General features: G+C 38.0%; 1 protein-coding gene across 2 annotated transcripts in view; it reads right to left on the bottom strand.

The window, feature by feature from the left end:
• The window catches only part of ADK (adenosine kinase), a 183,441-nt gene that overhangs the window by 79,718 nt on the left and 76,457 nt on the right, over positions 1-27,266 (bottom strand). For both annotated transcript variants that reach the window (XM_060769135.2, XM_067466954.1), the window contains exons 4-6: positions 25,410-25,488; positions 9,367-9,539; positions 5,856-5,964 (exon numbers count right to left, since the gene is read on the bottom strand). In XM_060769135.2, coding sequence (XP_060625118.1) covers positions 5,856-5,964; positions 9,367-9,539; positions 25,410-25,488 — 361 coding nt within the window. The remainder of the gene's footprint in view (positions 1-5,855; positions 5,965-9,366; positions 9,540-25,409; positions 25,489-27,266) is intronic.

Here is a 27,266-nt window from a genome sequence, read left to right as displayed (position 1 = left end):
ATGTGTGCAAGGACTGTGTTTGTGTGCACACGTGCACGTAAAACAATAAAACTTAAGAGAAAGGGTTGATGGGATTCAAAATCACTGTGCCAATAAAGACTACCTGCTGTGTTCATCTCGGTAGGTATCTGTCAAATGCAAAATTGTACATAACCAACTTCATAGTAATTATGATGTTTTATCATTTTAATTACAAATGCTTTGGAAAAAATCCCTGAAGTGTATGTATTGGGTGGTCTAAATTAACTGTAGTTCAATAGCCCAAGGGTAGCAAAAATAGATTGAGCTACCAAATTTCATAGTAGTTATAGCAGCTGTCTTCCAGCCTCAGGGAATCTGGGTATTTAACAAAGCAGACAGCTTGGCACTGGCATCTGATTAGCAACATGCCAGTATGGCTGGGCAGAATTTACAGAGGCTCTGTTGTTTCCGTATTTCATTAAACATCTGGAGATTTCTACAATGTCTTCTTTTTCCCATAGTGTCACTCGCAATAATTCTACATGGGTTGTCATGTCTTTCTTGGTGCCATTAATAAGGTGTAGAAACACATAATGTGTAGCAATAAAAATGGGTAATTTAATGAAACAGGGAGGGGACAGAGAACCCCCGCCCTATTTCTAACTCATCGCGGAGCACTAAAACAATTTTTAATTCCAAATTATCTGTATGTTCATGTGATCTGAAGATTAGCTGATGCAAGATCATATTTATCACAGCTAATATGAAAAGAAGGAATCTGAATAACTCAAAATAATGTTAATAAACGGGCTTTAGAAACTAAAACATTTTCAGAAGCAAATGCGTAGGACATTTTACTACTTGTAGGGCAGTTTCTCAACAGAAAGGTAAAAAAAATCTACCCCCAATATTCCGAACTACTATTCCCCATCCCTCATTTTTAAGCATTTCACAAATTACCAGGGCTTGTCAGTGGAGTTCAAAGTACCGAACTCTTTGCAAACAGCGTTCTTCATCTCAAAGTGCATTCTTTTACTCTATCAAATCCATCTGAGGTAATAAGTCTTGATGTTTTATTCAACAGAGCTGAGGAAAATTGTTGCACAATAGGTTAATTCAAAATGGCAGCACAGAAAATGCATCTGTCACTAGGGATCAAATTACAGGGCAAGCTCCTTGCAATCCTTAGAAAAACAAGCCTGCAGTTCTATGGATTATGTGCATGGATGTGTTTAAAGGGGTGGGAAAGGAGCTAAATATCTGCACTAACCTCCAATTAAAGTCAATCATAAAAACAGTCTATTTAATGAGTACAGATTTCTTTGGGTAATTATAACACCAACCACTTTTTCCCTCTTTTAAATCTGTAACTCTGCCTTCTTGTTATTGCTTGCATTGTCATTAATCGCCTCAGGACCTTGATTTCCTAGCAACAGACTCTGCCACCAAACATTTGGCTCTTGTTCAACATTTTCTTTGTGGAAAATGGCACTGCTGTTATTGCCGGGCTCTGTAAGTGCTCTAATAATGCATTCTTCTCCCAAAGCACAGGATGAGAGCACCAATGTCCATACAGTGAGGAAAAGGAATCTTACAGAGGATGAAGCAAAAAGCATCTGATCATTTATCCTTAATTCTATGAACACCCTTGAACAGTGAAAATGTAAAAATTAGATTTTCCTTTTATACTGAATACTGGGGAAAGGTAGGAATAACATTTTCCAAGTGGCTTGTGTCAAATCTCTCTTTTTCAAGATGTGATGATTAGTTGGCTGGGATCCAGCAGAGCTTTTCGCCCCCTCCTCTCCATGGAACTCACATCGCTTCTCTCAGCCCTTTCCAGTGGCATCAAAAGTGCCTCAACCAAAGGGTCCCCACCCAATGTACAGCTCATTGAAATCTCCATGTTACCTCCTGACACCCAGTAGTCTTCAGGGTGCAACAAGCTAAAACAGAAAAACCCTATTGTACCAACAGAATTCTGCCCACATTAAATTCATAGTTTAAATCAGTGTTTTTCAACCTGGGGGTCGGGACCCTGGGAGGGGGGGGGTCGTGAGGAGGTTTCAGAGGGGACACCCAAGACCATGGTATTATGAACCCCTTTGGCAAAGAAGGCTGAAGATATCTCCACATGACTTTCTCTTCCTTTTTGGAAACGCAAGGCAAATCCTTCCACCAAAAGCCCTCCTTTGCTGTGATTGGCTGCCCTCTCAACCAAGGGGAGGGCTGTTTCTGAGACTCCAAGTGGGGAGGAGAGAGCAGGCATGCATGGTGCACAAGTGTGGGCAAGGCTGGAACGAGGCTCACGCCAGCCAGTCCCATCAAGGCATGGGGGTTCTGTGTGGGAAGTTTGGCCCAATTCTCTCATTGGTGGGGTTCAGAATGCCCTTTGATTGTAGATGAACTATAAATCCTAGCAACTTCAACTTCCAAATGACAAGATCAACCCCCCCCCCCCCCCCCAACACCACCAGCATTCAAATTTGGGCATATCAGGTATTTGTGACAAATGTGGTCCAGTGAATGAAAATATATCTTGCATATCAGATAGTTACATTATGATTCATAACAGTAGCAAAATTACAGTTATGATGTAGCAACAAAAATAATTTATGGTTGGGGTCACCACAACATGAGGAACTGTATTAAGGGGTCGCGGCATCAGGAAGGTTGACAAACACTGGTTTAAATAAAGCCCAATATACATTTCAGTTAGCAATTGGTTTTACATAGAGTATTGATTTTTGTCATTCAGATATTTTAAAGTAAGTTTAAGAAGCAAAACAGGAATCTTTTCCCTGCTTACCTTGTTGATATTTTTTAAAAGGCAGAGGAAGCTCCAGGCTGCCCTCAGAAATGCCATCAGGCTGGCTGCTGAGGATCCGTTAATATAATTTCTAGTGACCTGAATCTACTTTGTTTCAGTTCACGATGGTAGCTTTGTTGTCTTTACCAAGTCTTACAAGACTTTTGACTGTGATACTGCAGGAGTTCCCTTTCTCAACAATCACCTGTTCAAGTGCTGTACTCAGTTTCTCAGTTTCATCTAATGGTCTTGTCACTGGCAGGCCTATCTTTATTTGGTTGCTGCCAGATTATTACATAACTGACTAGAGGAGTGGTTGTCAACTTGTGGGTCCCCAGATGTTTTGGCCTACAACTCCCAGAAATCCCAGCCAGTTTGCCAGTTGTAAAGATTTCTGGGAGTTGAAGGCGAAAACATCTGGGGACTCACAGACTGAGAATTACTGACTTACAGAGATGCTGTAAGATGACCTACACTGGTTGCATTTAAGCAGGCACATTAAGATGACTGTTCAATAAAGGGATTTTAAGATTTGTTGTGCTATTGCTTCCACGTTGACCATACTACCTTTATTATTTCCCCTTTATTATCATTTTTCTACCTTTTGAAAGCCCCACTGACTAGGCCAAGCCATGCTAAACTGTAGTGAGGGTCAGTGGTAAAGGGGACAACCCTTTCCTCATTTATTTCCCCAACTGTAGACCAGGTCTTTGCTTTAAATCAGAGAACTGAATTTATCTGCTCTCCCCGCCCCAAACTTTATTGAAATCAAGCTCCCAGTAGACACAACCAGCATAAGCTGGGAGCTATAATTCAACAACTTTGGAAGGTCACATAATACCCACTCCCATTTGAAACTAACAGAAATCACATATTCTATTGAATACAGTGAGGAGAGACATTTTGATAGAACTTACTAATCACTGTTATACCCAAGGCTGGAATGTGGGAAAGTATTCACTATTGTTTTCTTTCCCAAAATCCTAGCAAGGTGCTCATCTCCCCAATAGTACATATCCTCCGAAAACAGATTTATAGAATCATAGAATAATAGAGTTGGAAGAGACCTAATGACCCATCTAGTCTAATCCCCTGCCATGCAGGAAAAGCACAAATATCCATAACAGATGGCCATCCAGTCTCTGTTTAAAAGCTTCCAAGGAATGGGCTTCCACTACACTCTGAGGCAGAGAATTCCACTGTTGAACAGGTCATAAAGTCAGGAAGTTCTTCCTAATGTTCAGGTGGAATCTTCTTTCTTGTAATTTGAACCTATTGCTCCGAGTCCTAGTTTTTAGGGCAGCAGAAAACAAACCTGTTCCCTCTTCCTTATGACATCCTTTCACATATTTATACATGGCTATCATGTCTACTTTCAACCTTTTATTCTGTATGCTAAACATACCCAGTTATTTAAGACACTCCTCATAGGGCATGGTCTCCAGACCTTTCGTCATTTTAGTTGCCTTCCTCTGGACACATTCCAGCTTGTCAACACTGCTTTTGAACTGTGGTGCCCAGAATTAGACAGAGTATTCCTGGTGAGGTCTAACCAAAGCAGAATAGAGAGGCAACATGACTTCCGTAGATCTAGACACGATACTCCTTTTGATGCAGCACAATATCCCATTGGCTTTTTTGGCTGCTGCATCGTACTAATGGCTCATGTTCAACTTGTTGACCCCAAAGACCACAAGATCTTTTTCACATGGAACGTTGTTGAGCCAGGCAACACCCATTCTGTATTTTTGCATTTCTTTCTTTTTTTTTTTTTTTTTTTGTATTCCACATTTCGCTTTTCTATTCTTACTTAGGTCCAACTCCACTGCAGTGATAGAATGATGGACAGTAGCAGTGGGCCATCTAATATTTACTGCCCAATGGGATGTGAGGTACACAGTTAACCATTCAAAGAACTATCTCTAGGAGAAAAAGGAGGAAAAATAAGTCTTTTAGCACCTTTAAGATGAATAGATCTATCTTAGCATGATCTTTTATTAATTTCGGTCTATTTATCAGGTATATACAGTACCACATGTCTGAGAATATTCATTATAATACAAACTAAAATAAATATGTTAATTTAAAAGGTCTTATAAGATTCCTTTTAGAATATTTATATTGATACAGACTGCCATGGTTACCTGTTTGAAAATTGCTACACTAAAACGCTAGCTGTTCATATTAGTTCACTCCAAGTGTCTCATTTAGAATAAACCAATATATATTTATCATGAAATGAAAAGCAGATATTTCAATGATGTGGTAGAGGAAGCTGAAGGCTTTCAATTTGTAAGATCTTTGTACGGCATTTACTTGACAGCGAAACAGGGTGAGTATGGCCATACAAAAGAAATAGCAACTCTACAAAATGAATTTGTTCCTCCTGGATAATCACTTTTATACATCTCTGTAGTTTTTTCCTGAGATTTTGGGCAACAGTGTGGCAGCAGCTATGATACAGGGCTCATACATTATACATGCATTGTGTATTTTAATATATCATAGCCTATTTCTTGAAAATCTAATTGTGATTATCTTTAACAGTATCACAACAAGAAAAACACAAATCCCATACTTTAAAATCCCCAAATACAAATTTGTGTATCTGGTTTTTCTATTTCTTGAAAAAGCAGCAAAGGTTTCCAGAATCAAGTCTCTTCTTCAGCTGTACTACCAAAAGCAAGGTTTGGTCATCACGACCATCTACTACCTTTCAATGTAATCAAAGTTTTCAAAACTATTACACATTTTTAAACAAGAGTCTCAAGCAACTGTTTGTAGTGGATAATTATGTTAATAGTGAGTTCTCTATAATCTGCACATCCTTCATATCAACAGCTTGACTAAAATAATCAAATGCAAATATGATTGATAGAAAACTCAAAAGGTGTATTTAGTTTAAAAATAGTTCCTTGTGTTCCACTTTAATAATGCGTCACCATTCATGTAAACTAACTGAGGTATAGGACAACAGAAGTCTGGATCTTTCCCCAATCTTTCCAAAGATTTGTTTTCCACCTGACATGAATTGTATATTAAATACTGAATAAAATGAGTATTCTAAAAGAATGATTAAACTTACTGCAATGTAATAAACATTAGCGCGTTCCACCAATTTCCAGTTCTTCTCCACATCAAGGTGTTTTTCCTTTTTATAACAATTAGCAGCAGCGAGGTTAGCAACGAGAGATCTAAAATGAAAAATAAAATAAATATTGTCATACAATCTCTTGGAGCAAATGTGATCTTTCCAACAATCTTAAATTATGGATCCTAAAATCTCTTGAACATCAAGAAGCAAACTTCAGTACTCTGTATGTTGATCTTGCGCTACACTGCAGGCAGTTGCTTTTCTGGCATATGCAGGCCCAATCTCAAAACTATCTCCGGGCAATCCACACAACTACTGTGTTTGTATATGTGTCTTCAAATCATCTGTAGACTTATAGTGATCCCATAATATTCATGGGGTTTTCTTGGGCAGAACATACTCAGAAGTAGTTTGCCAATTCCTTTCTCTGAAAGCTATATCTGATGTTTGTTAATAAATTTCTATCCAAGTAGTTAACCAAAACTGATCCTGCTTAACTTCCAAGATCAAATGCAATCTGATGCCTTTTGTGTATTACCAAGTTGGTATTCTATGAGAAACAGGAAGCCTACATTCTTTCCAATATTTTGGATTGGCTCTAACATCTAACTGAGGTTGCTAAGTACCTATCAAGGTGGTAGCAAAGTACGAATATAGAAAAATAAGGCATTGGTGTCTACTACATATTTTTGTGTTCTTGTGTGCTGAAGTCATTCCTCACTTATGGTGACCCTGAGGTGAACTATCATGAGGTTTTCTAGGCAGGATTTATTCACTGCATTCCTTTGAAAATGAGGGAATGTTGCAGGATTCAAATTCTGATCTCCCAGTGTTGCAGTCCAGTACTCTAACCTCTACAGCACACCTCTTCTAAAGCTATGTTAAGGTACAAAGGTTGATAAATAAAAAAACAGCAATCTCAAATAATGGCTTGTTTGTTTCATATATGAAATGGTGAATTGTCATTTGCAGGCTGGGGAAGGAAGTAGAAGGAATTCGCTGCTCCACCCTCATATAGCCTAGCGGAAGACACCCGGAGAGAAGGAGAACATCTTTATAGTGAAATGTTTTCCTTTCCTGTACTACTCAGTGAACTTTTATGAGGACAGCGGGAGTGTGGAGGGATAAATTTTATTTTCCTCCTCCAAGAAGCATTGTCCTGTCTGCACCTTCTACATCAGTAGTTCCCAACCATTTTTGACCAGGAACCACTCTCCCACATTAGTACCAAAAGGGGTACAAATAAGTTTTTGGTCAACTTTAGACTTGATTTGGTTATTTGGGGTGCCGATTCAGAAACTTGCATTGGATAGATCACATCAGCTCTAGTTTTTGATACAGAACATATGCCGTCCAGTAGTCGCCATCTGCTCACCCACAGAAAACCATATTGAATAAGCCTCGGCACTATAAGAGTGTTTCACGAGACCAGTCGCTCTCGTTGCAACGGTGTAGTAACCGTGAGGCTGCAGACCGTATTTTAGTTCTTGCTGACTACTGGTGGTCCACAGACCACAGGTACTGTTTTACTCTAAGGAAGGCGAGTTTGTTTATGTGTCATACTAACAATGTGCATCTGAAGAATTATTGGTTTTAAATGAATTAATTAATTTTAAGTAGTTCCAATCCACCTGAAAATTATAGTACTATTTCCAGTAACTAAATGGTAGACTATTCTAAGCAGTAAAGAGAAGACTGCAATCATACTTGGCATATTCAAGTTCTCTGGAGGGCCTAAAGGCAGCCCTACATGGGATAAGAAGTATGCTGAGGGGAAAGCAATTTGTAGGGACAACTGCAACCTTCCCAAACTCTTCAAACAGTTAAAAGACGCACACAGAAATAAGTTCTACTACCTGACAAGGGGAGGAAGGGGAGAGTGAGCTCAAAGAAAAGGGGAGTGAATGCCAAGAAAGAGAAATGAAAGCACTCAGGAGAAAAAAAAAGAGCACTTGAAGTTTGGAGATGGAGGTTGGTGGGTGAGATTAAGAATAGAGAAAGAAGGGTGTATGGATAAGGAGAGAGAAAGAGGACTGAGGAAGGCAAAAGTGTGAGGGCAGAGAAAGATTATCTTAATTATTTTTATAAAGGTACACAGGAAAGAGAAAAGTAAAGGTGTTTCTAAGCTGTATAAACCTGGGTGCTTCTCTGAAAATAACTATAAGTGTTCAACCTCAAAATTCTCCAACCAGTTCCGAACCAGAGCACTCAAGTAGGGAACAGTCCAGGGGAACTGTTTTTTCCCCTATCCACTCAAGAGGACTGAAGAGGACCAAGTGTTTAGGGAGCAAATATCAAAGAGCTATTGTAGTACTGATGTTTCATTGCATATCTTATTTATTTGGAAAGTTTATATAACAAAGTTCGGCCACAAAAAGAGATATTCAGAATGGCCCGCAGCTTTCGAAACACACAAAGTCATCCCTTTGAGAGAAACTTGGTAAATTGTCCCCTAATTCCCCTTATTCTTTTTCACATATGTTGGTTTGTTTCTTGCTGCATATCACAATGTCTGTGGCAGGTATACATATAAAATCAATATACATACATTTAAAAACATTAAAAATAAATTAAATAGGATAAAATATATTAAAGCAACTAATAAGATAAAAACAGGTTGAGAAGCTTAAATAATTCAAAATCATGTGTATAAAAATATAGAGAACATAAGTTCATCCCTTAAAACTTTAGTAAACAGTCATAATTATAATAGTGCTTGATAATAGTTAAAATTAGTGTTAAAATTGCCCTACATGTCATATGTTCTCATAACCTTTACAACGTTCCTGTAAGATAAATCAATGATGACCCCACATTGTAGCTGGGAGGGGGCTGAGTGTGAGTATGTTTATATTGACTAAGGGCATCTATAAAGTATATGACAGAGAGATGTAAATGTAAATTGGAGGCTTTCTTCCCTGAAGCTCAGTCTCTTGGCACTTTATATTAGCTGTCAAGACAGTCTCATCAATGCAATTGAGAACCCAGTTTTCCAGCAACAGAAATCAGGAAGACATAGTAAGGCAGTGGGTTACTGGCAGTGTTCTAAGGTGGGTTAGAATAGGAGACAACCGTGAAAGGTGAGGATCGTCAGCAAACAGAAGCAATAAAGGGAATGTGGGACTGTAGTCACTTCTCAACACAGCCAACAAAATGTAGTCGTAAACCTCTGCCAAATTATGGATCTCCCATTTTCTGGGTTGTGTAGGTTTTTCGGGCTGTATGGCCATGTTCTAGAAGTATTCTCTCCTGATGTTTCGCCTGCATCTATGGCAGGCATCCTCAGAGGTTGTGAGGACTCAACCTCTGACCTCACTACCTCTGAGGACGCCTGCCATAGATGCAGGTGAAATGTCAGGAGAGAATACTTCTAGAACATGGCCATCCAGTCCGAAAAACCTACAACAACCCAGTGATTCCGGCCATGAAAGCCTTCGACTCCCATTTCCTTTTTTTTTCATATCCTGGAAAAATAGCTGCTGAAGGGGGAAAAACACCAAACCTGTTGTCACTTGTGATGCACGCAGCACAGGTTCCAGTTGGTTCTTCAGTCTGTTCATAGTAATGAGCATCCACATGAGCTTCTTCAGTTTTCTTCTTTAAAATTTCACCAAATTTATCTTTTCCGATGCACCCAAAAAATGTTGCAGCTTTGTAAGGAGATTGGATCATCCACTAAAGTTGAAAACAAAGATAGGAGAGAGACGTTTTTAAATAATGTTATGAATCACATTGCGTTGTTACATTTTTTGCCTTTTTTATAAAATGAAAATGCAGATGACACCACAAATTTAAAAAGCATAGGAAAAAGAAGTTCAGGTAATGTTTTGCATTCATTTATAATTAGGTAAACTTGAAATTATGAAAATCATCTGAAGGATCAGACAATCTGATACAGCTTGGGAAAGACTAAGATGATTAAAAAGCAACAAATCCATGAAAAAGCAAACTAAAATGTCAATAAATCAGAATCAGTAGTTTAGCTAATTCTAATATTGTTACATAATTAATTGGTGAATAAAGTTTTAGCAAAACAGCAAAATAAAACACAATAGCTGCATCACAATGATACAATGGTAAACTCTTATGTCTTTTGATGTTATTTTATCTCCTAATTGCTGTATTCATTTATTGACTAAGTCTATATTTTGTGAATTAAGAGCTATATCACTGTACTATTATACTTAACGTCTGGTTACAATTGTTTCATGATAGTGAATTTAATAAATGAAATCAACATTCAGGATAGCTGTGGCTTGCAAAACGACTGAACAAGTGGATAGGGAGGTATTCAAAAGCAGATCTAACGCAGATCTGAACTCCTTTTGGAAGCAGAAAGTGTTTTGTTGTGTACAGAATGCATGAAAGCTGACAAGTTAAGTAACATGATTCCTTTGCTCTAAAAAAAAAATCTTCAGTTTTGTTAGATAGATACAAAGCCATGAGTAAGTAGCATTTCATTAACAGTAGAATCTTTCAATCCCAAACTTCACCGTATTCTACCCAATGCTGCCCAAAGAGAATCAGCGTGATTGCCTTCCTTCTCCATGTTTGCCTTTACATTTGCCTCCATAGTACTGTTTCAGGGGGTTTTTAAAGTAAAAAGTTTACTGGTGTAATCATACTGAAAGATGAAAGAACCCCAATTATACAATCTATTCCAGGAAGTATACTTTACTAGTAATTTTCAACCAAGAACATCTCCTGACATTAAATTCTACATAAATTATTCCCATTTTTCAATGTGCATATCTAAGGAGAATTTCAGTAATAAAAATTAAAAAGAGCTTTTCTTTTAATATACCATGTGGGAAAAGGCTGCAACTGTAACTCTAGATATATATGAAAACTTCATATTTTCAAGGAAAAGTCATTATTACTTTGACAGCATAGTACTGCTTATGATAAATTGTTTTAAGTCAGGTGTTTCCTTCAGAAGTGAAGGCTGAGAGGAGACATGATAGTCATGTATAAATATGTGAGAGGAAGTCACAGGGAGGAGGGAGCAAGCTTGTTTTCTGCTGCCCTGAAGACTAGGACGCGGAACAATGGCTTCAAACTACAAGAGAGGAGATTCCACCTGAACATGAGGAAGAACTTCCTGACTGTGAGAGCTGTTCAGCAGTGGAACTCTCTGCCCCAGAGTGTGGTGGAGGCTCCTTCTTTGGAGGCTTTTAAACAGAGGCTGTATGGCCATCTGTTGTGGGTGCTTTGAATGCGATTTTCCTGCTTCTTGGCAGGGGTTTGGACTGGATGGCCCACGAGGTCTCTTCAAACTTTATGATTCTCATAGAAGATGTACATAGACAATCAAATTATCAGCATATATTCACATCCGAGTCTTCCCAGGCAGCATTCCTATACTACTCATAACACCCTTAAAATACTCAGTCTTATCTGAGTTTGGATGTTTCTGGGTAATGTTTGGATGGGAAATCATCCAGCAGCAGCTGGGAATTCAGAGTATGAATGAAGGAAACATTAAGTGTGGAACCCTGAAGAGTTATTTCACTCAGTCAGAATTGACAATTGAATAGAATAGCCGAGTAAATGGCTCTCTGTTGGTTGTTTGGATCCCTGAATAGAAGCACTATTAGGATATGAGGATGGAGTGCACTGTTTTGTTGCTTGTCCTTGTTTACATTACTGTAAATGTTCTGTGATGATATTGGCACAATATATCTTAGAAAGTATTCTGACTTCCAAGAAACATTATTTATGGTTGGATACGAACATAGTACCAAGAGACATACACAAAGTAGAATGTGTCAGTATCAAGAATGAGCAACAGACACTCTCCCATGAACATTTCAGAACATTTTCCATGTTCACCGTTGGTTGACTCTTATGCTAAAGATAATGCCATTTTTTAAGCCACAACTACAAGCTACTGATTCTGCTATACTCATGCATACTGACATTCAACAAGCAACAGCAAAATACTGAGATTTTTTTCTCAATCAGTTGGGTAGAATTTCAAATAGTAAGCATATGCTTACCGGCATATATTTAGAAAAGTATCAAAAACAGGTGGCAAAGGTCAAGTGAAAGTTTATTGACTACGATGAACCTAAAACAGCCACAGTTCAATTACTTGTTCCTTTAGGTGTGCATGATCAAAGCAAAAGACGTTTTTTGGCGGTGTCACATAACAAGCTGTTTGTTGAGACTGGAACATCTGGTCATTATTCCCTAACACTGCAATTTCAAGCAGAGTTAACGGTGGAGTATACTTCCGTTCCTTTCAGTCCCATAAGGGAGGCACATATGGCCAATCATTCTATGGTTCAGTCTGCAGCCTTACACACAACTGTCTCTGGATTTTATGGCATTTTAAGTTCCCATACCATTGCACTTTCATCAGCACTACAGCTCTTAAGAGCTTGCTAATATGACAGAGCTTCACAGCATTTGACTTTTGGTGACAGAAAACATTTAAGGCATTGTCTTTACAATGGCAGATCACAAGACACGTACAACGCATGCAGAAAACCACACATATATATGCAAGCACACATATATACACATATACACAAATATATGCATACACATATACACAGACTGGCCCACAGCAATGTGTGGCAGGGGATGGCTTTTTTTTTTTTTTTTTGTCGTGTCAGGAGCGACTTGAAAAACTGCAAGTCGCTTCTGGTATGAGAGAATTAGCCGTCTGCAAGGACATTGCCCAGGGGACGCCCGGATGAATTGATGTTTTTATCATTCTTGTGGGAGGCTTTTCTCATGTCCCCGCATGAGGAGCTGGAGCTGATAGAGGGAGCTCATCTGCCTCTCCCCGGATTCGAACCTGTGACCTGTCGGTCTTCAGTCCTGCCGGCACAGAGGGCTCCAGGGGATACACTGGGAGATACTGTTAAGGTTAAGCTTACTGGGTCTTTATATTCCATTAGGGGATGGTTAGTGGAATATAAAGACCCAGTAAGCTTAACCTTAACAGTATCTCCCAGTGTATCTATATTATAAGTCCATTTGACTTTACAATATTTTGCTTGTTCCTCCTCCACTTCATATTTTAACAACAATCATATGGTCATTATCTGAGCACAGTAAGTTTTCAAATTCTGATTTAAATGTTTCAAATCCAAGTATTTGTCCATTCACACCTCCAAGGTCATGTGGCCTGCATGACTGCATGGAGTGCCATTACCTTTCCACTGGAGCGGTACTTATTGATCTACTCATATTTGAATGTTTGCACGTTTTCGAACTGCTAGGTTGGCAGAAGCTGAGGCTGACAGCGGAAGCTCATGCCGCTCCCTGGATTCGAACCTGCGACCTTTCGGTCAACAAGTTTAGCAGCTCAGTGGTTTAACCCACTGCGCCACTGCATTTTACTGTCATAAAACTGTAATATGTAATATGACACTGTATTTTACTGTCATAATTTTTTTTCACTGTGAGCCACTTCAAAAACATTTGCTTCAAAAGCTGGGTATAAGCAATCAATTGAAATGTTGATTTCTCATGATGCTTTTCAATTTCAACTAAATGTACTCCCTGCTATCTGTTAGAACATTCATTCTTGCCACCTGCTAGGAAACAAGATTTTTTTCATTATCCATGTATCCCATAAGTCATCTACCTAAGATAGCTAATTGTTTGGAACACCAAAGCTATAACAAAGGAGATGCTGACAAATGTTCACTTGTTCTACTAACATCAATACAGTTATTCCCAAATACATGTATCAGGATTGCAATGTCACAGAAATAAGCTTCCCTTGGGAAATTCTAGCAGAACTGTCTAGGGGGTGGTCTCTTCAAGACTATCTAAAACAGTGGTTCCCAAACATTTTTTTGACAAAAGACCACTTTGACCAGGGACCACTCTCCAACATTAGTACCAAAAGGGTTACAAATTGTTTTTTGGTCAACTTTAGATTTGGTTTGGTTATTTGGGATCCTGATTCAGAAAAATGCATTGGATAGACTACATCAGCTCTAGTTTCCTATATAGAACATATGTCATCCAATAGTCACCATCTGCTCGCCCACGGAATACCATATTTAATAAGCATCAGCACTATAAGAGGGTTTCACAAGACCAGTCACCCTCGTTACAACAGTATAGTAACGGTGAGGCCGTGGATCATATTTTAGTTCTTGCAGACCACTGGTGGTCCATAGACCACAGGTTGGGAACCACTGATTTAAAAAAAAACTACAGGAAAATCAATGTCAGATTATAAAAGGCCATAGTCATACATGGAACCATAACTAAATTGTCCACTCTGACCTGATGAAAACCAGAAAGGCCATGCATTTGGGTGATTTTGTTGATACAAATGAAACTTTGGCTAATATATACTTGATAGCATGAATCCATTCTACATAAACTAATGGAAAGAAAAAGAATCACATCAGTGAATGATTTAATTAATACTTATGCTCATGAAAAAACATGCAATGAACTCTACATAAAACAACCAACAAATCCTATTCAGCTTTAGAAATGACATTGTTTCCCTAGTAGTTAGAAGAGAAATAATGCATTATGTAATTTTCTTGGCTAAGTACTCCACTAATATGTTAATATCATTACATGATTTCACAAGCACAACAACATGTAATTTCATTTATTTATTCTCCACAGAGGCAGAGGGAAGGTACAGATTAAGAGCCTGTCACGATGATAAAGTGACACCTAATGCAGATTTATTTTTGCAATATAGCATGTAAGGAATGCAAATGCTAGTTAAAACAAAGTAGCTTCAGGCACTCAAGGTGTGCTTCAGGCATTGCATGAATGGATGCAAAATGCTAACAAATTAGAATGTCAGAAGCAAACTATGGGAGAAAGAAAATGAAGGTTCAATTTAAAAGGCATTAAAGGAAGAATTCAACTGTAAATCAAGACACTTTATCAGGCGAAGTCATTACAGGAATTCCCACCTCAACTGGGAAGACCCAGAATACTTAAAGACCTCAATCTGAAGATCTAGATTTGATTGGAAGAATTAATTCCTCTAAAATATAATTATCTGTCATTTCACATTTGTGAGCAAGGTTACTTTTTGTGCCAGCAGTTTTCATTCTACTTATTTAAATTTAGGGCAATTTCAGCATAGACTATTTTTTTCTCAGCAAAAAGCTTTTGCACAATAGCTAAAATCTATATTAGATACAGTTTTCTTTTATTTGTCACCAAGTGAACTATGGATGAGCGACTTACAAGAGTTCCAGTTATCAACAGCTCTCCATAGTGCTTACTCAACTGAGGACCAAGGCCAAAGTTGTAGCCCTCCTCTTTTCCTAAAAATTTAATTTCTCATTACTTTGAACACATTCTTCTTGAGATAGCTTCTGTGCATACTTTAAAGAGATAGGATGATTAGATGTATTCTTGTCTGACCCCTTTCCCAACTGAAAATCATATTGTTTCTCCATAGTGTGTCCTGACAACTGTTTCCCAAAAGAATATACATTATGGCACATCAATTTCTTCTAAAGTGATCCATTTTTTTTTTGTCGTGTCAGGAGGGACTTGAGAAACTGCAAGTCGCTTCTGGTGTAAGAGAATTGGCCGTCTGCAAGGACGTTGCCCAGGGGGATGCCTGGATGATTTTTGATGTTTTTATCATCCTTGTGGGAGGCTTCTCTCATGTCCCCGTTTGAGGAGCTGGAACTGATAGAGGGAGCTCATCTGCCTCTCCCCAGATTTGAACCTGCGGCCTCCCGGTCTTCAGTCCTGCCGGCACAAGGGTTTAACTCACTGCACCACCAGGGGCTCCTAGTGATCCATAGTTTTGCATGATATTGACATTTCAAGGCTTGGTCAATTGGTCAATATGATCTCTAGCATCACTTTCTTTTCTGAATCCAGGTTGGATATTTCATCCTTTTTTTCCTGTATAGATGGCCCAAGTCATTGCTCGAAAATCTTGAGTATCATCTTTGCATTTCCAGTCTGTGAATTATTGTTTTCTTCCCATATTTTAGGCAGATTTATGTTATCATTTCTCAACAGCTTGAAACAACTGTATTAGTATATGCCACGTGTTTCCAGTGATTTATTTCTTCCAAGTGCTTAGAGAACCTCTTCCATGTCGCTTTTTAAAATGTAGATTCATTATCAAAACGTTCTACCTTGAAGGAATCTGTCCTCTTTTATATTTTTCTATTGTGTACTGTTTCCATCTTCTTTTAATTATATGCTGACAATATAATGTGTTTCCTATTAGTGATATTGCAAATCAAATTTTCTTGGTTTGAATTTAGTTTTGATTACTTTTCTACTATTCATGTGGCGTTTCATTTCTTTATAACAATTTTTATAACAGTTCTCTTTGTGCCTACTAACAAATCACTCACCAATTTTATTAAAAATTCTAATACGTTTGCTTCTATCCTTAACTGTCAAAAATATACAGTTCTCATCCATTGAGACTTTTCTCTCTTCTTTTTTGGCAATAAACATTGCCCTTTTCAATTCTTCTCTGGTAATGTTTCTGTTTTGGTCCAGAATTTTTCTAATTAGGTTCAGTAGTGCAAATCTGTTTAAACCAGTCTTTAAACTCTATATTAAGAGTGTATGAAGTGCAGACTGTGGGCAACTCTGCAGTTCCTGAAGTTCTGTTGACAAGCTCCAAAGTCCAATAACCCATAATTTTACAAAAGAAATTTCAACTGATTTTGTGGCAGTATTTCATCTGAAACCCAGCCAAATCAACCAAACCCCAGCTGCAAATATGGTGGTTCATTGCCCCCACCACTGAAAATGCCCCCCTACACCTGTATCAAGAAAAAAATCAGCTGAAATTAGGCCAGATGGCAGGAAGTGACTCAATGAAATGCAATGGTACAACATTCTGGGGAGGGGACTGGTCTCTACCACTCCACAGTTGACCACCCTTGTCAGGGTTTTCTTTAGATTGTATTTTGTCACTGTGGTTGGCTTAATATTCTTGATTAGCTTTAAGCTTAATTTTTTATATTCTTGATCTCTGCCACAGTTTGTTCTTGCTCTTGGTTTTGCAGAGGGAACTGAGCAAATCCACCTTCTACTTACACTTATGAACTCTTATTTGATTACTGTATTGATTAGATGATGATATTCATGTATACAACTGTCTATCTGGATGCCTGAGGAGTATTTTTTTAATTAGCAAACTGTTGGCCTCACCAAATTCTGCAAATTTATCTCCTCCTTCATTTCTTGAACCAAAATCATATTCTCTGGCTACATGCACTTATAGCACACAGTCTATTTCTTTCTTTTCAGTTTCTGTAACTGAAATATAAATTTACATATGGTCATACTGACAGGTTTCCCTGAAAGCTTAGTGATAATATTTTGTCAGATTTTGCATTATATCTCTGATGCTTTTGCTGTCTCAAGCTTCACTATTAATGCCACCCATATTTCATCTTAGACTGTTGTTTCAGGAATAAAATCACTCATATCAAGTATTGCAATGAATATACTTTTCTTTTCTTGTTTTCCAACCTTGTTTTCTAATGTTTTATGCTCCTGCATTGTGCAACTTCAGACATTCCTTTCCCACCTGAGCATAAAAGTTACACTAAATACTATTTTGGTTCTGAGCCCAGTTACAAGTTGCTACTCCTACTTGTCTTCTGCTTTTTTCCAGTAGCTGGGTGAATGACCTCTGAAGAGAAGATTGTATCTTCCAGCACTATTTTTTATTTATGTTTAAAGCAGGGGTGCCCAAACTAAGGCTCGGGGGCCGGATACGGCCCTCCAAGGTCATTTACCCGACCCTCATTCAGGGTCACCCTAAGTCTGAAACAACTTGAAAGCATACAACAACAACAATCCTATTTCATCAGCCAAAAGCAGGCTCACACTTCTCATTGAAATACTAATAAGTTTATATTTGTTCTTCATTTTAATTACTGTATTGTTTTTAAGTGTTTTTGCACTACAAATAAGATATGTGCAGTGTACATAGCAATTCATGTTTTTTTCAAATTATAATCCGGCCCTCCAACAGTTTGAGGGACTGTGACCTGGCCCTCTGTTTAAAAAGTTTGATGGTTTAAAGTGTTTCATAATAGGGTTTTCGCGGTAAAAGATATTCAGTAGTCTAACAATGTCAACTCTTACGCAGTACTAAAAAGAATTAGCTAAACTACCACTGTTGTTGTCTCAGAGATCCTCTAACAGTGTCGCCTCTACTACTGTTGAACTCTACTGTTGAACAGGCTCTTCTTATTGTACTGATGCATTTGGCATGGTTACTGTGGTTCTTCAGCAATTTTGGGAGACCCCATCAGAAATGCACATCCACCATAGTCTCTTCCCTCATGGAAATAATTCCACCACTACAGAATAGTTGTGCCAAGGGAAGCTAATGAGAACAATGTAAAGTGAGAAAGCAGCTGACCACCCTGTTTCCTCTGAGGCTCCTGTTCCCTGCTGCAGCTTCTTTAAACTCCACTTCTTGAAGTATCTTTACATGCAATCTGAGCCCGGAACTCATCTGTATGTAATACATATTAGCCCTTAATATTCAAATTGCAGAATGACCTTTTGAATCTTTAATATGCAATGGCCTCACCTGACTGTCTGTTTCATCCAACACACATACATATAAATTCTACAAAGATGACTGCCACTACATAGTTTTGTTATGTGGATTTTTGCTAACTTTTATTCACAACAGCTTTCTTGATGTTTATGTATAGTTCCATGCTTTCCACATGAAAAGGTGAGTTGAACCTATTTCAGAAACACACTTGGAGAGAAAAAATATGGAAGAACTTTGTGTTGTTTTGAGGTAAATCGTTGTCAAGGTCTAAAAGTGAGCACCTCTTGTTTTAATATTTTCTCACAGCAACTTTAATAGGGAAGTGCATACCTCTAATTCACCTCTGCATTTTGAGACATGGTAATCATAACATCAGTAAAATTCTATCCCTTGACAGCAACCACTCTGTATTATGACTGATCCTCTGAGGCACAATTATGGCAAGCAATTAAAGTTTTTCTTGTATCCAAGACAAAGAAAATACCACAACCTTCAAAAACATGTGTGTTCAAATTCCTGTTCTGAAGAATTATTCTGATATCTTAAAGAGCTAAGTGTAACACATGTAGGGAAACAATCTGGTTCTACTCACTGCTACAATTAATTCCAACTTGCAATACGATAACTTGAGCTTTCCTTTATTGAAAGCCAAAAGTAGAAATCTTTAATCCAAGAAATGTATCTTATTTCCTTTTAATCCTTTATCCATTGTAATAATGGCTGGGATTTTAATAAGAGATAGCAGTACTAAAAGCTTTGTTGAAACAAAAGCTCCGTAGAACCAAAATACATCAGTAGGGAGGACCTTAATCTTTTTCTAAAATATGAAAAAAATTAAAAAGGTCCTTATTTCTCAGCATATTTAAGGCAGGTATCCATATGGAAGTGATTAATCTCTAAAATATTTTAAGCCATTCAAACTCTGAAAGATGATAGGTTCCTTACAAGTTATACAGCTTTTAGAAGTGAAAAGCTTTGAAGATTTCAGTTTAATCACCAGGAAAGCAGGGAAGGGGAGGGGAAGCCTATAAATGCAGGACAATTTTAAAACTAGTTAAGGAATTATACTATGCAAGTTCCATTCTGAGAAGCAATAACAAACTGCATGTAAAAAAAATGCCCACCAGTTTCATTTCTGCAAAAAACAGAAACGTTTGTTTGCTAGGGCGTTTGAGCCACTGCAGGGGGCGAAGGAGAGAGAATTAAGATGATCTACCCCAGGAGGCTTATGGATCCTGATGGATTGCTGTGGCTCTTGCAGAGCTTCCTGTTGCCTTAACGTGTGATCCTGTCAAAGCTCTGGTTCAGTTCTACAATAGGGAAAGAGCAAGGATAGTAGATACATCACACCTAAACATCTCCTTCTTTGTGAAACCAACTGAGCCCACTCGTTTACTAGTGAGCTGGCAGTGATGAAACAAGTTGGACAGACTGCAGACTCAATGGCAGAAGACTTGGAACGAGCCCAAAGGAAAACCCATGCTATGGCAATAGCGGTAGTGAAAAAAGAACACATCACTTACTTGTAACGGTGGTTTTTCAAATGGCTATCAGTGCTCCCAATCAAGTGGGTTTTTTGATATCCTTCTGGGGCAGCTCCCCAGAATTGGTCTTGAGGGCAATTGTTTTGCAGTGGCTCCGCTCCTTCCTGGAGGAACGCACCCAGTTGGTGAAGCTGGAGGACACCTGCTCGGACCCCTGGCCATTGACCTGTGGGGTCCTGCAAAGTTCCATTCTATTTCCCATGCTTTTTAACATCTACATGAAACCGTTGGGTGAGGTCATCTCGAGTTTTGGAGTTCGGTGCCATCTGTACACAGATGACACTCTACTACTCCTTCCCAACGAATTCCAACAAAGCCTCCTAGATCCTGAACCAGTGCCTGACAGCTGTGATAGATTGGATGAGGGCTAACAAGTTGAAGCTTAATCCAGACAAGACAGAGATCCTCCTGGTCAGTCGTGAGGCCAATTAGGGTACTGGGTGGCAACCTGTGCTTGTTGGAGTTACACTCCCCCTGAGGACACAAGTCCGCAATTTGGGAGTCCTCCTGGATTCAGCGCTGACACTTATAGAATAAAAGAATCCTAGAGTTGGAATAGACCTCATGGGCCATCCAGTCCAACCCTCTGCCAAGAAGCAGAAAAATCGCATTCAAGGCACCGCCGACAGATGGCCATCCAGCCTCTGTGTAAAAGCCCCCAAAGAAGGAGCCTCCACCCAAATCTGGGGCAGAGAGTTCCACTGCTGAACAGTTCTCACAGTTAGGAAGTTCAGATGGAATTTCCTTTCCTGTAGTCTGAAGCCATTGTTCTGCCCAGTCCCTAGGTAGCTAGATAGCACTCTGTCCTGCACTTCATCTACTTCCCCAGCCATATGATATGCTGTTTGCACTATGCCTAGCCCAGTCCTTTTATAGGTTGCCACACTCATTTTGTAATCCTAGCCATTGGTTTGTTGAACCTCTATTGATGGAGCTACAATAAAATGGGTTTTAAATATTTTTATTTTTAGTGTGTTTCAAAATGATTTTGGTTTTTATGAAGCTTTTAGTTGTTGTTTTGTTTGTTTAAATTACATTAAATTATGTTATATTGTCGAATGTGTTTATTTTGACGTAATTGTTTGTATGGTTTCCTTTCTGGCAACTGAATGTTTGCCTTATATGTTGGAAACCGCCCTGAGTCCCTTTGGGGAGATAGGGCGGTAAACAAAAAAGGTTTATTATTATTACATTGGTTACTTTCAAAACTGAAATTTCTACATTCCTCATTAAAGAAGCAGAGCAATCCCATTCTTAACCTGGTAAAGGTTTCCTTCTTTAAAGTGTAAAGGACAGGAAGGAAAAAAAAAACACATGTTTCATTCCTTGGCTGATTAATGTGAATTCACTGAGCACAGATAGGCTCAAATTTTCATTCCAACATAGTATGACATATTCAAACCTGCCTTCCCAAAAGACCCTAATGGAGAGACAAGGACGTCCTTGTGCGCTAACTAATTTGGCATATGCGGATTTGGCTGGGAGGTATGTAGCTAATGTGTATACAAGAAAGATTTTTACGAGGTTTCCCAAGTAAGAGGGTTGAGAGGAGACCTGATATCCATGTATAAATATTTGAAAGGATGTCATAAGGAAAAGGGTGCAGGTTTGTTTTCTGTTGCTCTGGAGACTAGGACTCGGAGCAATGAGTTCACATTACAAGAAAGGTGATTCTACTTGAACATTAAGAAGAACTTCCTGACTGTAGGAACTGTTCAACAGTGGAACTTACTGCCTCAGAGTGTGGTGTGAACATCTTCTTTGGAGGCTTTTAAACAGAGGCTAAATGGCCCATGTGGTCTTTTCCAACTCTATGAAATGTTTCTTCTACAGAACATTCTTTTTTTTAAAAAAATCTGGTTTACATTGTCATTTAAATTTCATGACAATATGTCAGTCCCTATGCTTATACTCTAAAACTGAATCCATTAACATTGACAGAAAAAATCTACAGAATGATCACATTTATGTAAGAGAACGTGCCATGTAGAAAATAATGATTTTCAAAATCAAAACCTTATAAACAATTTACAATATGATCCCATAACATGTCTCCTAAAAGTCAAATTTACTGGGGCAAACTCTCTGTTAAATTAGGCTCAGTTCTGATATATTGGCAAAAATCCCAACCTCATATGGAATTATGTTACAATCAGGCATGGGGGTTTTCAACCTATTGCAAACTACAGCTCCCTACAGTGTCTGGAAAATTCCATCTGGGGGCCTGCCTAAGCAACAACCCAGAAGGCACAGGAGGCTATTTTCAAGGTTATAGGAAAACACAGATCAGTCTAAGCACCCCCTCAACAAACAAATGACATTGCTTATTGTCATCCACATATATATATCCAGTACTCCAAGAGAAAAATCAATTAAATCTAATAATTTCCTCTAAGTATGAAAAATTCTGCAGGGCAAAAAGCAAGCTGGTTACATCAAAGAGTTTGGATTAAATTCTTCAGGATACATAAAGCTTCCCCCCCCCCAAAAAAAGCTTTGTTTAGTTGCAAAACAATGTTCTAATTGTTATAGTAACCAATTATTATGCACATTTGTCCAAAAATGAATTACAAAATGGGAGAATTATTTTACAAGGCGCTTTCTCATATCAGAACCAATATGCTTGTTTGTTTGTTTTTTAATGGCAGCTTCAGCAAATCTGAAAACAAATCTTTGTCATAAATATTTGTTTGGATTAATAGGTATGTTTGGGTTGGTAAATACTAGCTTGAAATTGCAATTGCGGAATGTAGAACTGTAAATATTCAAAAAAACAAACGGATAAAAGCTGTATATTTATTCACTAATAAAATAAAAGTCACACTATTACAATCTTCTGAAAGATATAAAAATAAATATTAACAGTTGCTTGTAAAATAAATAATTGATATAAATTAGTAACAGGAAAAAGAAGATAAATATTATACTCCTGTTTCAATTGGCATTACAATAAAAAACTGCACATACTAAAGGCAAGGAAAAAGTATTTCTACAAATATGTATTACTTTAAGAATGTTCAGCTTCATCCTCACATCATTTGCATGCTTTAGGAAACATTAACTAGCAAGGGAGCTTTGATCTGCATTTGTGAGTTTCACTGATTAATTTGCAAAAATAAAAGCAAAGAAATAACTGAAATAGACTCCTCAATCAGCTTTGCTGAAGAGTTATGTATTTCCTTCATCTCCTCTGTTAATTTTTTCTCATCAATCTCAATTCATCCAAAATTTGGATTAATCCAATTTGTTCTTTCCATAGTCGTGTGACTTAATTCATTTGGTTATCAATTCATAAATCGGCTTATTATATCTGAGCAAACTGTGGCAAAAGAACACACTTTTTTCTTTTAATTGTTTAGCTGTTGTTGCAAAGTTGCTACCTTTCCCCAAAGAGAAGAGACATTACATCCCACAAAGTTCAGATGTTTACTTCCTGTATATCTTCGTCATGGGAAATTTCTTTTGTTTTGGCTTTGAAGAAAAACAAAACTTTAACTCTCAAACTTTTATTGGGCTTGTGTGTGCAATTACATTACAACTCTCAAACTTTTATTGGGTATGTATGCAATTACAATTGTTCCACCACACAAGATTTATTAGCCTTTGTGTTTCTTAATTATGAGTCCATCAACTCCGTTTGGGAATTTGCAATAGTTCTAGCTGCATTCCATTTTGTCCCAGATTTAGATTTACTCACATCTCTGTCAGTAGAAAATAAATGCAAATAATTCTCCAGCAAGCAGGAGTGAATCACGAGGTAAAATCTTCAATTTTCCTTCAAAACAGGAGTTTGGCATTCTTTTTGTGCCCCGGGGGGTGGATCCTCTTTCTGGCCCCTATTTAGCCTCTGGCTGACGTGAGAAAACAAGTGCCTGGCAAATTACCAAAGGAAGCAACTAGGTCTTCTGAAAACCTCTGCTTCTCCCTTGCCTAGAAAATGTCTCCACTGATCCCAAGATATCTTAGAACTGGCGATTATACACAAAAGGTGACCTCTCCCTTGAGAGCTTTCCACGGAAGAACTCTTCACAGTGTATGAACAGGAGCCCCCGGTGGCGCAGTGGGTTAAACCCTTGTGCTGGCAGGACTGAAGACCGACATGTCACAGGTTTGAATCCGGGGAGAGTGCGGATGAGCTCTCTGTCAGCTCCAGCTCCCAATGCGGGGGACATGAGAGAAACGTCCCACAAGGATGGTAAAACATCAAAACATCCTGGAGTCCCCTGGGCAACGTCCTTGCAGACGGCCAATTCTCTCACACCAGAAGCAACTTGCAGTTTCTCAAGTCGCTCCTGACACACACACACACACACACACACTGTATCAGGAGCGACTTAGGAAACTAAAAAACCTTGCTCCATAACAGTGGCACATCACTTTGTTCAAAAATGTACTTGTGAGTCAGTGGTGGACGTTGGTTTCCTCCAGAACTACAATGTCTCTTCCCATCAGTAAAGTACAGGGTGTTAAAAAAAAACCCGACTAATTTAAAATGCCATCAATTGTAAAATCATCCCATTTTGGAGCCTCTTAAATGTGGAAAAGTGTGCCTTAGAATCAGTAAAATACAGAATATTACTTCTATGCTGTTCTCAGCTGTAGCTAGTGATCTGGCACTGTTCTATATCAATTAAAAATGTGAAATATAGATTTAAAGTGCTGAAAAACTTACCACAAAATACCTGAAAGGTAAAATCCTATCAAGGAAAAGGTACAAATGTCATCCTAGCCTTACCCCTTTTCACACACAAATTTGTCTTATAAGTAAAATTAGTCAGCATACATTGTCAGTTCAAGCTATATTGATTATTACACATAATATATACACCAAATTAATTTTCAGTTCAGCACCCCAGTATACTGTTGATGAAATGGCAGAGTTATGTATTAGGAAAATCCAACCTTGAGGCATGTGAAGGAACAGGCCATCCAGAGGTTAAATATGATATTTCAGTGGATGCCTAGAAAGGCAGGGTAACACACCTTCTGGTCAAGGATCATATCATATCCAGAGGTGTGGAATACTGATAAGGGTCTATTATAAATTATGAGACCAGGAGGTCTTCTTTCTCTTTCATTGTCGACCTCGTGCTGTGACAAATGGATGTGTGAGTATCTTGTAAATAAAACTGTAAAACTGCTCAGCTGAGCTGAAGAATGGATCACAGTGTGAGTTAACTGAGGGACAGAGAGAGCAAACCTGTGCTTATGACTAGATGCTTTTAAGATGTGGTATAGGAGGAGAAAAATCCAGTCCCACCGGATTTTGGGGGACACCTCCTTGCACCCACATATACAAAACATATAACTGAAATCTGACAGAGATAATTGTAGCACATATCCTATTCTAAGTTGATAGTCCTTATATACATTATCAATGTAATGACAATTCCTTTAAAATCTAATAAAAGACAATATTTGTAGTCAACTAAGTATTTAAGCAATTAATTTAAAACACATTTTATATTTAATTAATTTTGAGAAGAAACAAACCTGGGCCACTTTAACTGAATTCTGAGTAGATCCACCAGCGTGATACTCTACTTTGAACTTTTTCACAAGTTCTTCAAATCTGTAAAAAAAATTCAACAGGAAAAGGAGAAGAGAGAAAAGTAATTAGGTTTTCTCATTTCTCCTACTTCATAATTTCATATTATAAAACTATATGAGCACAAGCAGTAATAGTTGAACAAGGAATAAAGTACAGGTAATTCCCAAGTTATAAACAAGATAAGATTCCGTAGGTTTGTTCTTAAGATGAATTTGTATGTAAGTTGGAACAGGTACATTTTTAAGTGTAACTCTAGCTCTCTCCATATAGATGTAGGTAAGTTTTGGATAGCATAGGGAAAAGTGAACACTCCTGTGGTGTTTGTTTTGCTGTCTGTGTCCCTGTTCAGAAGATTTCACCTCACTTTCAGTCCCTATGATAATAGGATTTTGAAAAATTTGGCTTATTGTGGAAACAAAGATTGGTGATAAAACTTCAGTGAAGACCACTTTTCCTCATGACAGCTCCTTCAGTAGTTGATTTCCCTTCTTAGGGCAAATTTATCTCACTTCCTGTTGTCTCACCCCCATTTGTAATTATGAGCCATTTGGATGTTTGTAACTTGGGGACAGCCTGTAGTAGTTGTTTTTACAAAATGTCAGGAAGAGAAAATGAAAACTAGAAAGCATCATGTCATCTTAGCATATGGATTAATGTGTCTAAATTCATCACTATGAAAGCGATTAACAGTTTATTATAACTTACATTCAAATCCTAAAGATTAGTCAAACTTATCTATGGTTTAAGGAAACAAGACAACTTCATAACCTAATCATATTAATCACACTTGATATTGTGTCTGAACATGGACAAACTGCAGTGATATTGAAATAGTTATAAATATGTTTACGTTACTCATTACTGAGAGGTAACAAGAAGAGGGACCTGTCAAATCTAATGATTAAAACAGAATTCAAGCAACTCTTTACATCTTTTGAAGGTGTTCCCTATGTACAATTAATAATTTTAATGACCAGTTCTAATTCATGGGCACAACCCCCCCACACACACACACACATACACACACAATAGTAAGCATCAATTCCCAAAAACCATTGTAATGTATTGTAAAATTGTAAGTCAGAGCCATACAACATCAACTTGTAAACTAGAATCTGAGATTTCTTATTATTTTAGTCAGCTGCAAAATTGGTTTTTAACATTATCATAAAAGATAACCTTAACATGGTCTTTCTAGAACATTCTTTGCTAGGAGTGATATAAAAGTAATTCAAATAAACATGACATTTATAAGCAATGTAAGGGACAGAGTTTAGGGTTACTCATCTATTGAATAGTATCTAACATTCTCGTTTAAGAGTTACTTTATATTTCAGTGGAGAGTTCAGAATGATAAATAGAATGTTAAATAACAAGTCCTTGTGACTTCTCAAAAAAACAAACAAACAACTAATCCAAAGCACCAAGGAGCTCTGGCATAGGCCAGCCACAGAGATCCAGTTGGGAAAGGAAGCCCAGAGATCTTATGTGTGTGCCTGGAAGCATGCTGCACATTCTTCAATTTTCGGCCTTATATTTCATTTGAACCAGAGCAATCCAGAAGACTGCTAAGGCATGAACCAAAAACATCACAGACAAGCCATTAGAAGAAACCAGCAAATAAACACAATATCATTGTTTGATTCAATTATCATATAATTATGTACAGGATGTGCCCTGTATGGTGACTCTATGGTAAGTTCTGGTGGAAGACATTAATTTCAGCAGTTTGCTATTATCTACCATTTCCTGTTTCTACAGTAAGTTCTGATATCACCCCCCCCCCCAAATATAAGTGT

The sequence above is a fragment of the Anolis sagrei genome, chromosome 3, assembly GCF_037176765.1.
Source record: "Anolis sagrei isolate rAnoSag1 chromosome 3, rAnoSag1.mat, whole genome shotgun sequence".
Taxonomy (NCBI): Eukaryota; Metazoa; Chordata; class Lepidosauria; order Squamata; family Dactyloidae; genus Anolis; species Anolis sagrei.
Note: the sequence above shows the minus strand (reverse complement) of the source record. Positions and strands in the feature narration are given on the sequence as shown.